General features: G+C 34.4%; 1 protein-coding gene across 11 annotated transcripts in view; it reads right to left on the reverse strand.

Annotated features, from left to right (window-relative positions):
• YTHDF3 (YTH N6-methyladenosine RNA binding protein F3) overlaps positions 1 to 12087 on the reverse strand; it is a 35886-nt gene that overhangs the window by 5220 nt on the left and 18579 nt on the right. For 9 of the 11 annotated variants that reach the window (XM_057734984.1, XM_057734977.1, XM_057734981.1 and 6 more), the window contains one exon: positions 5057 to 5969. The exons of the other annotated variants lie outside the window; for them this stretch is intronic. In XM_057734984.1, the coding sequence (XP_057590967.1) occupies positions 5904 to 5969 (66 nt within the window). In that variant the 3' untranslated portion in view covers positions 5057 to 5903. Of the gene's footprint in view, positions 1 to 5056; positions 5970 to 12087 lie in introns of those variants that run through there. 11 annotated transcript variants of the gene reach the window in all.

A 12087-nucleotide genomic window follows, 5' to 3' on the forward strand; every position in this document is an offset into this window, starting at 1 on the left:
AATAAAACAAAAATGTAAACAGAACCAGCTAATTAATCATGTTTCAAAAGGATAAACAAAAAAATTCAACAACATAAAGGAAAAAAAGACCAAAAAAAAAGAAGAGGAAGAAGAATTTGGAATCAGGAAGCTGTAGTCTAATTTTACAAGGGCCCTAAAGCTTTAAAAAACAAAACAAAACAAACAAAAAAAACAGCCTTAACATAAAGGAAGTTTATTTCTCAGCTAAAGGAAACAGATTGGTATGAGAAATGTTGAAGCCTGCTTTAATTAGCTGGATATAAAGCACAGGATTACAGATGAAGCAAGAAGAGGTAACAGCTCACTGCTCATTCTTCCCCAAGAAATGACTGATCAAAACTAGTAGAGAAATTCATCAACTCCATGAAAAGCCCCAAAACTACAGAAAAAAGGGCAATACTACTTCAGGATAAGTTAGACAAAGAGAGATTTCATCTGCAGGGGATGATCAGGTTTATGAATTAGGCTCATGTGTTATTTAAATAGAAGTTAGAGATGCAGTTTCAGTTTGAACTGTTATCAACTATGGTACCTTTAACTGAATCAATAAAAAATACAGATTATATCTATATACATAATGCATAATTTCTAACTCAGTGGACAGGAAAAGAGGAAAAATTAAAAAACTCCATCAACGCAATAGGACAGAAAAGGGGGGAGAGGAGAGCTTGAAAGATCTAGATTAATTAGAAAGCACAAAATATAAAATGGCAGAAATACATCACATTTATATAATTTTACATTTATATCAAGCAATCAAAAAATGTAGGTTCATCAGCAGAAATACAAAAGGCTCAAATTTCATTAAAAAAAATCTAGTTACACATGATTTACAAGAAATTAACCTTAAACATAAGGACACAGACAAGTTAAAGATAATGAAAAACAAGACAAAAGACTGACTCAACTAACTATATTAATATGAGTTAAAGTGGATGCTAAGGCAAAAAGCACTGTTGGAGCTAAAACAATCACTAATATTAAGAAACTTGGTAAAAAGCTGTAACAGTATTAAAATACAAATAAAAACACAACTTTACATACATTAAAAGTTCTCACGATTACGAAGAAAACCTGACAGGTTCCTAATTATAGTACGAGATTTTAACACATTTCTCTTAGTAATTGATAAAGCAGACAAGTTAGTAAAACTAAAGACTGAATATACAGAATACAGAAAACTGAGCCAAATAATTACAGGGTACACAATGAACAACCACAAAAAGGAACTATAGGCCAGACCAGAAAAACAAATCTAAATACCAAAGAGTCGGTATCATACAGATTATATTTTCTGACATCAATTTTAACAGCAAAACAGACGACGACAACAACAACAACAACACAATCTTACCACGTTTGTAAATTCCAAAACACATTTTCTACAAGTCTCCCAAAAAATCCTAACAAAAATTCAAACTTTTTACACCAGTACAATGAATATACTAAAACTAAGCCCTAAAAAAACAAAAAAACAAAAAACTTAGAAATTTACATGTGTAGAATTAAAAAAAAAATTTTTTTAAGCTGAAAAATAACAAGCTCATCATTCAACTCAATATGTTAGGAAATGAATAGCAGTAAGTCCTCCAAAGCAGAATGAATAAGACAGCAGGAGAAAATAATGAAACAGAAAACAAAAATAAAATAAAGCGGGCCTAAGAGAACAAAAATAAAAACTGGTGTTTGGGGGTAAAAGAAGTTAACAATAGAAAAATCTTTGGAAAGAATGATTTAAAAAAAAAAGAAATGAAGCATAAACAATATCATGAAGACTTACAGGTAAAAAAATTAAAGTACTATTAATGCCACCAGACAAAAAAAGCTTAAGACAAAATGGACAACTTCCTAAAAATATAATTTACCAAACACAACTTACCAAAACAAACTCAAGAATAAAAAGAAAACTTGAAGAGACTTACAATAACTAAAGAACTTTAACCAACAATTAAAAATCCACCCCAAACAAAAAACTACCACTCATGTGGTTTCACAAGTGCATTTGATTAACTGCCCCAGAACTGATAATTCTATACTTACACCAACTGTTCCAGAGACTAGAAAAAGATGGAATATTTCCTGACATATTTTGAGGTTAGCAATACTTTGATACTAACTTCAGAAAAGCAAGAGAAAACTGAGTCCAGTTTCACTTGTCACAAAAGGATCTCTTCAGGGCTGTTTTGATGGTAAGGGAGTGTAGAGAGGAGCAAAAGTAGGAGCAGGAAGGCCAGAAAGAAGGCCAGCACAATAATCATCCAGTACGATGATGATGGAGAGCAAGTGAAAAGTGCCTGCATTCGGGATACATTCTGAAAGCAAAGTCAACAAGACTTACTGATGGACTGGTTAGTTTTGGGGTGTGAAAGAGAAATATCAAGAACTAGTCCAGTAATATTGGCCTAAACAACTGGAAGGACAGTGGGGCAAAGAGGGAGAAGCTCTGGGGCACGCAAAGAAACAGGAGTCGTATTAGATTTAAGATGCTTATTGAACAAGTAAGTGAAGATGTTAAATAGGCAATCAGATACACGAGTCTGGAGAAAGAAGGAAAGGTCCAGGACGGGTATACAAATCTCCAAGTCCTGGGCACAGTGAATGTCCTTCAACAAAACTCAATTCCTCCTGAAGTCTACGAGGCCATCAATGCCTCTGCTTTAGATGAAAACAAAAAACACAAAACAAAAAAAAAACCAAAAAACCCCAAGACAAAAAACAACAAAAAAACCACATTTATATTAACAGTGCCTGATACTGTCAGTATTAAACATCTGAATATGATGATAAATCTACGTGCATGCTATCAGCTATAGACCACTAAAAATATAAGACTAAAAAATGATGAGCTATCAGTGATACAATTAACTTTTAGTGTTGTTATAAAATAAAGTACATATGACACAGCTGATACCATAATTAAATGCCCTGGTGTGCTGTCGGGAAGTAACACAGGGAGACAGGAAACCTGAATTATACAAAAGGAGCCACGGTCCACCACACCTGGGAAAGGACTAAGCCTGTAATGACAGTTCAGCAGGCAGCACTTTAGACATGTACACTCTTTAGGATACAGACTTTCCAAAGTGATTCGCAGAACTCAATTTTTATTTTTAATAATGATTAACAATTCCAAAAACAATCTGCAGAGGAAACCCTCCTCCCTCCCTTTTCCATGAATAAAGCTAGGTCTCAACCAAGCAGACTGAGAGATCTGAGGGCTTCTGAGTCTCTGGTCGGGGGGGGGGTCTTCCCCATCCAGAGCTGAGTAAAGGCATCAGAGATCTTGGCCTGTGGAGATGAACTCTGGGAGGAAATTAACTTGCCAACCCATGTCTTTCTGACACAGCTTAACAGATGACCTAATAAGAAATTCCCTACACCTAAGGGTAGGAAAGAGCTGAAAAAATTTTCTTCAGTGTTCTCAGAGAGGCTGTCACCTTAACATTACAGGTAAAGACTTACTTCCTGTTAATCATCTGTAGGTTTATCATCATTAGCAATATTTCACTAACCAGACCTGAGCCCAAATGAGCCACAAGGGAAAAAAGTAACTGTGTATCTAAGAAGGCACACCATCAAGAAAGAAAATGAGGATAGGCACTCAGAATGCAAGTACAAGAAAAAAATAGAGAACAACTAAATGCAAAGCTGATGTTCCAAATCTTAAACACAAAAAGACACCAGTAGGAAAATGAGAAATCCAAAAAAGGCTGTAGTTTAGTTAACAGCATCATACCAATGTTAATTCCTTAGTTTGAAACTAAATAAAGGATATATAGAAATTGCCCGTATTATCTTTCTGTAAATTAAAATTATTTCAAAATGAAGTTTTAAAAAATTCTAAGTTAGAAAACTACAGCCCCCAGATATCATATTAAATATCATATCATATGGCTGCAGAAATACAAAATACATATATGTTCTACAGAATATTGTTATTCTAATGGCTGCTCTGCTTTTATTTTTATTGTTTACGAGAATAAGTGTTAAATTCTGCCCAAAAGTTAAAACCAATGAAATATCACACTATATCTTGAGATTTTTTTTTTTTAAAGTACACATACTTCAAAAAAAGACAAATTTTATGGATAAACAATGACTAAAACTGAAATATATAATAGATTCCACTCTTCAGGAAAATTAATGACTTACCAGGAGTGAATTCTGCATAGGCTGGCTGACAAGATGGGAAAAAATTCAAGCTAAAGAGTAGAACAAGGGCAGTAAGGGATGGATAAAAAAAACCGCAGCTGGCTTCCTAGGTGGCGCAGTGGTTAAGAATCCGCCTGCCAATGCAGAGGTCATGGGTTCAATCCCAGCTCCAGGAAGATCCCACATGCCACGGAGCAACTAAGCCCGTGTGCCAAAAAATAAAAAAAAAAAAAAAAAAAAACCGCAGCTGTTCAAAAACCTGTACATTTGCCCAGAGCCCTTAATGTGCTATAATACTGAGATAAGCTTCTGACATGCACTGTCTCAACAACATGATGGACCCCTTCTGCATTAACAGAGCAAAAGACAAAGAATGTAAAGGAAAACAGACCAATTCTGCAATGTAAAATAATTTCAAATAAGAATCATCAAGGGAATGGACAATAATTATGCTCTGAAGGTTGTGTTTTTGGAAGTCAACTTTTCAAATTTTTTAAGCTTACGTTTCCATTTAAGACATTCATGATCCTCAACATGTCCACACTATAATGAAGAACTACTTTAAAAAGGTTCCAGTGCCCATGTTTGCATTTATAAAATTAAGAAGTATGTCAAGTTTAAGAAAAGAATAGATGCAGTCTAATAACATAAAAATTACTCATCAAAGATCAAAAAACCTCAAAGTGTACTATAAAATGGAAGAGTTAGGAAGAAGTTCAAATAGTGAAAAACAGTGGAGAACAGTCATAACATGTTAGTTGAGGTGGTCCAAATGAAAGTAGAAGCATGGTTCCAAGACTTAGGACTAATTCATGCTTTGAGCTGTGATTTAGTTTCAGCAAAATAACATCACTCATCACACTAAAATTTTTGTTTATGGGTATTTTTATTTTTATTTTAGAGTTTTCACTTAATTTTATGTTGAAGTAATACCATATAAGTAACAAAATTACAAGAAAAAAGCATAAAGATCAAAAAGAAATAAAATGGTCTCTATTTGCAGATGATTTATAGGCAGAAAATCCTAAGGATGTTCTATTAGAGCTACTAGAAATAATAAGTAAATGAGCAAAGTCACACAATATAGGACATTTCTATTGATATAAACTAGTAGCAAACAACTGGGAAAACTGAAAACACAAGTTACATTTACAACAGCAGTAAAACTATATAAAATACTCAGCAAAAAATTCAGTAAGAGCTATGCAGGTCCTCAACAGTGAAAACTACAAAATTTTACTGAAAGAAATTATGTTTGTCTCTCTAATAACTCTGAGTTCTACAAAGAAAGGGCTATTTATCTTAAGTGGCTTACTGGTAATCTTTAATATTTATCTGTTGAATGATTAAGGGAACAGTTAAGATAGGAACACACAAGATCTAAATATATGGTGATAAAGGTTGACTAGAACACAAGATATATGCTAGAATCCTCGGGGAGGGGGTGGGAGAGGAAGGACTTACCTGGGACCTAGCAACAAATTTTTAAAGCCAAGCAAAGGAATCAACATGCAACCCTCTTTTGGAGTGAGATTTTGGACTCTTTGTGATAAAATGAAAATAATAAAATTATTATATTACAGATTGTTGTTCACAAGTGGAACTGTCCAATGAAGCTTTCTTACATCCTAGGTCTTTTACTATATATCCTTCAGGGAAATGGTTCCAGGACCCCCATGAGTTATCAAAATCCATGGATGCTCAAGGTCCTTACAGTTGGCCCTCTGTGCCTACGGGTTCCACCTCTGCAGGCTCATATCTGTGGATATGGAGGGCTGACTGCAATCATGCATTTGCTGCTAAAGAAAAACAAGTAACTGAAATACCATTCAATTTAAGGATGACTGTTCACACCATAACAGATATAAAAGAAATCTCTCCCAAAGATCTATGATTAACCCAATAAGCTATAGGTAATTCATCTCCTAAAGACTCATAAAATTCTTTATCAGTATTGGAATTTAACACAGCCACTATTAACTCCTCTATGGGGCGCCAAAATTAATCTGAGGGGAAAAAAAAATCAGTGTTATAAAATGCTAATTGAAGTACCTCCTTTCCCAACTCTGGCTTATAAAGAATTATTTATCAAGCTCAGAACAGAGTATTACTACAATAAAAATGGAATCATCTTCACTATTCAAAATATCACTCAATGTCTTATCATAGAACCACTCATTTAAATATGTAATATAAGTTTATTCTATCAAGTGTGATACATCCTGGGCGCAAAACTATTTTCCAGAGAAATATTCTTTAAATTTTACAGTGAAGATCAAAGGAAAGGCAAGATTTTATACACTGGATTTGTTACTGTTCATCAGAATCAACTCAGTAAGAACTGCAACCATAGAAAAGTTTACCAAAAGGTATTTGGATACAGACTTTACCCATTCTTGGGCCTAAGAACTGTAATCTGATTAATGGGAAAGCATTAAACTAAATGTTCCACTTGAGAAAAAGTATAGAACTGTCCAGAAAATGCTTACTGTTGTCATAGGTATAACTACTGCTGAAGTAATTTCTTGTATATCAACACAAACTTGATTACTCTGCAGCAGACCTGACATATCTCAGAATCAAAATTATTCCAATTGTGAAAAAAATTCTATCAGGGACTAAAATTTACTCTTTGGAAACACTCAACAATATAAAATAGCATAAATGACTACAATACACAGATGGTTCTGGAAATTAAAACTATTTAATAAGGACTTTATTACAATTATGCCTTGCTTGTTTCTGCATAAGCTGTGGGGCTTCATCTCTTCCTGAGGGAATGGGTGAATGCTATATTTTAGAAGTTCATCTCAAAGTTACAGGTACCTGAAAACACTAATTATTCCTATATGGAATTAAAAGAGCCATTAAACTAAAAATCTCACCTCAAACTGTTTACTGATCAATAAGGATTTATAAGAATGAAAGAATATACAAGAAGCTAAATGGCGCACATTCAGTATAACAAAGGTAACATTTTAGTAAAAGGTTATCTAAATAGTCAAAAGTAGAGTCTATGGCTACGTAGACTACTCGAATTTATACTGGACAAATATACTCAGGACAGCAGCAGTTTTCTGTCTTCTTTATTTTCCAATTAAACTAGCTTTATCGTTAGAAGTAATACTTGCAAGTTAAAGTAAAAAAGTAAAGCTCCCCTATCGTCCTCTAATCCTTTCCACTAGGTCGGCCAAAAAGTTCACTGGGGTTTTTGGTAAGACAGTACAAAAAAACCCAAACAAACTTTTTGACCAAACCAATGTTTCAACTTCCTCTGACAGGTTACCACTGTAACTTTAAGTGGCATACTAATATATACATTTCTTTGTATTTAATACAAATACAATGTATTTCATTGTACTTGTCAATTCAGATGCTATCAATTCCCATTGTATATGATGAACAATTTATCAAAGTGAATGTTATATTCTCTTCTTCCCCCACCCTACAACAGAACTCTATTTTTAGTTCCAGTGACTGTCCCTATGACTTCCGCCTACTATATGCCAAGCATTAGGTGCTAAGGATTCAGCAAAGAACAAGCAAGTCCTGCTCTCAAAGAGCATCTCCAAGGTCAGTGCTTCCCAACCAAGGGCTCGTGTTTGTCAGGCTTCAAAGACCACAGTGCCATTTAACAGACAGAGTAGGCAGACGCTTACCGCCCTCCGAGATCCACTACATACAATGAGGACTGTCTGACTCAAAATGTATACGGGAGTCCCTGTTGAGAGACATATGTTCTAGTATAACCAGCTACCAGGTGTTATCTTTCTTGAATTCCTTTTTCATTCTGATGAAATACCTCTTCGAGTTTCCCATGAAGGATATGTAGTTAAGCTCTTGTACACCGGAAATCTTTATTTTACACTCTCCCTGCTACTGACACAATTCAACGCTCATCTTCAAGAACATAATTCTATGCCCCATTCCCCTACACTGTAAAATAAGATTTTATATCTAAGTTACCAGAGTTGTAGATGAGAGAATTCTGGTAACAATCTGACTCTCCTTCCTTTGCAGTTTATTTGTAGGTGATCTGTCTTTTGTTCAGAAAGCTTGTCTCTTTATCTTACCTTTTTTTTCCTTTTAAAATTTTAAATAATCCTGCTGGTTACTCAGTGAGCCCATTCATTCTGAAAACATGTATCTTTTGGCTCTGGAAATTTTTCTTTAATCATTCTTCCCTCCGACTGTTTTTTCCTGTACTCTTCTTAAAAGACTCCTTTAGAGATAGTAGACCACCTTTCCACCACATCTTTCAACCTTTTATTTTTCATCTCTATTGCTCCACATTCGGAAATTTCTTTGATTTGAAATTCCAGATCATCAACTGGATCTAAAACATTAACATTTAGTAATCCATTTGCTTAAAAAGAAACATTTTTTAAAAATTTTGACAATGTTTTTCATTTCCAAGAATATTTTCTGGTTTTTTCTTTTTTACATATGAATCCTAACAAATCAAATTTTGTTTTATAAATTATCTTCTGCTCTCTGAATTACCTACTTCTTTTAGAGATCCTATCTTAGTTGTTTTTTTCATCAAGCTTGATTTTAATCAAATATATCAAAATTGTGTTCAAATCTAAGAATGAAGAACTATACAAACACCACAGTCACTGGCATGGATTTCTCCTGCAGTTTTATGTTTCACAACTACTCCTCACTCTCAGATAGAGAGCCTGGCTCTCCAAGTTTTATATAACCAGACAGGGTATGTCTGGCCAGCTCCCCCATAGGCTGCTGTGTTGGCAAAGCAAGCTGGGGAATTCCTCCACTGCCAAAATAACCAGAAGGGGGAAAAATTAGTCAATAAAAAAGACACAGCAATGACAAGATGGAATTAGCTTTTTAAACTTCTTGTCTTCTATCACATGTAGGCTGAAGAACTTAAAGAAAAACATGAACACAGTAAGAAGAGAAATGAATGAAAGCTACAGTAATCACAAAATTAAATGTAAACTTTTAAACTACAAAACTTCTTTTAAAAAGTATAGGAAAAAAATTTTCCCAAACTTGGGGAAGGCAAAAATTTGAAGTCAAGTTAGTATAAGCCTTCTAAAATAGTTCTTATTATTCAAAATTGTTTTGGTTATTCTAATCTTAGCCTGGATCTTATAATACAAAAAAAGATTAAAAAAAAAATGCTTAAAGGACACTGTGGACCAACTGAGAGAGTATCACAGTTATGTAAAGAGAATATCCTTATTTTCAGGAAATATACACGATACTTTTTTGGGGTAAAGAGCTATGATGTATGAAATGCACTCTCGAATTGCTCAAAAAAAAACCATAAAGCAAACATTTTTTCTGCTGATGACATCTGAGTTATTCCCTGTTATTTACTATTATCAACTATGCTCCTAAGAACATTCTTAAATGTATTCTGGAGGATGCTGGAAGTTTCTCTTGGGTATATATCCTGGAGGAGAACTGCTGAATTATAAGGTACTAAAAATGCTCAGCTTTGTAAGAAAATGCAGAACTACCCGCCCACATGGCTATGTCAATTTAATGCTCCCACCTGCAATTTTATAAGATGTTTTGTTGGTATACAGTCTCTGCAATACTTGCTATTATCAAATTCAATTTTGCCAGATGAGTGGATAAAAAATATTTTCTCATTATAGTCTTGATTTGCATTTCCTGAATTATTATTAAGACTGAATATCTTTTTACACTTATCAGCCATATTTGTTTCCTCTCACGAAAGGACTATCCATATCTTTTGCCCATTTTTGTACTGGATTAGTTATTTTTTTTTCTCAAACTGATTCATAGGAGTTCTTTATATATTCTTCATAACTGTCTGGTCAGTTACGTTCAAGTTCCTCCCAGTTCTTCACATGTCTTTTTACTTTCTTTAAAGCATCTTTTGATGAACAGATTTTAATCTAGGCAAATTTTTACCAATCTTTTCTTTTTATAAGTAGTGCCATTTTGTGTCTTGTCTAAGAAACCCCACTTTACCCACAGTCTCTGAAGGGTATGCACCTGGGAAAATGTGACCTCCACCTATCAGAAGCTTTGAGGAATTTTAGCTGAATACAAGACACTTGGGGTCATATTAAGAGAGAACACTAAATAATGACTTGCAACTCCTTTTAAAAAAGAAAAAAGGCATAATAACTAGTAAAGGAAATCCTAGCAAACACCACTAATTTGTCCTCTTTGATGGAGCCAAGGAGGACCCAAAACAGGGAGCACATCACTCATCACTGGGATGCCAAGAGTATTTGAAAGCAATTTTGCTGGAAAGCTAAAGTGCAAACACACACATATCTAACAGGAAATCTACAAACAAATATCTGCAATTTCTGCTGGACAAGGAGTTAACAGCACCAGGAGGAAAATGGCAAGGACACATGATATCCCAAATGCCAAAAAGTTAAGAAGCGGAGGAAACAGTTTTCAGTCATGGTGGTTTCAAACTCAAAGTAAAGTCAAATTCCACCTACTAGCGTGTCCACAGCACTGGCTCTCCCCTTCACAGGCTGATGAATCACTTCACTGGTAAAGTTAGCATACATCATGGCTCTCCCATCTCCACATTTGCAATGGAAAGAGAATATGTAACTAACACCAAGCATTAAAGCACACACACAAAAACAAACTGATTTGGGGGAAATACCTGATCCAGATGATTCTCTGACTGGTTCAATGATGACAGGAAAAAAAAGCCAGAGTTTTCAAATATTTTTCACCAAAAAGGATACTAACAAAACTATAATGAGTTCAGACAGACACCAGGGAAGGATAAAAATACAAAAGGGACAGAAAAAGATGGTTTGGGGGGAATACTGTACCCTGATAGTGGTGGTTACACAAACCTACAAATGGGTTACAATTCATAGAGCTGTACTCCCCCAAAAGTGACTTTTACTGTATGACTTAAAAAAAAAATTTTTTTAAGGATATATACACAAATTTTTATAGGAGCTTTATACATTCTCCAAACCTGGAAGCAACCAGATGTCCTTCAAAGAAGGAATGGTTAACAAATTGTGGTAAATCCACACAATGGAATGACAGTAATTAAAAGGAACAAAGAACTGATATGCAAAACAACATAAATTGCAAAGATGTCGTGCTGAGTAAAAGACTCCAGTGTCAAAAGATTACATATGAAATTATGGAAAATGCCGTATATAGAGAACAATATCAGTGCATTACTAGAAGGGGGAAGGGAGCATCTGACTAGAAAGAGGCAGCAAAAGATAATTTACAATCTTACTGTATGTTAATTTACAAAAAAAAGTTAAAGAGGATAAGGAAGAGGAAGGAGTTTCTAAAAATGATAATTACAGGAAGCAGAAATCAGCTTTCAACGGTCATCTCTGTGCTCAATAAAATCAAGATGGACTCTGGAACAAGGGATTCAGGTAAGAAAACAGCAGGTGTAAAGGGAGAGCTAGATGTAATAATGTAAGCAAACCAATACCATCACTGAAGAATACAAAACCTCACAAATCAGAGAATCAACACAGAGTAAATCAAATCAATGATGTGGAAATCCAATTTTGAGAAATTCTGCAAATGCAAAGAAAGATAACAAAGATAAGAACCAATGGCACTCAACGACAAAAGGATTCAATATATTTTGACATTACTAGGAAAAAGAAAAAAAAAAACTTGGCCTATAGGTGAAGGAATAAGGAAAATTATGAGACCCATATTGCACACATTCCACATACATGTTCACATTGCAAGAATATATTTTGTGCACACAGACAGAAATAGCCATTTCCAAAGAAAGAAAATTTAGGCTGGCCTCAGACTTCTCCATAACATAAAACTATAAATAATATACTATAAATAGAAAACTATAAAACAAAGCCTGAATGAAAAGACTGTGACCCAAGATTTCTATATCCAGATAAAACTGCTGTTCACATATCATGGCCAAAGAAAGGC

The sequence above is a fragment of the Hippopotamus amphibius genome, chromosome 5 (assembly GCF_030028045.1).
Source record: "Hippopotamus amphibius kiboko isolate mHipAmp2 chromosome 5, mHipAmp2.hap2, whole genome shotgun sequence".
Lineage (NCBI taxonomy): Eukaryota > Metazoa > Chordata > Mammalia > Artiodactyla > Hippopotamidae > Hippopotamus > Hippopotamus amphibius.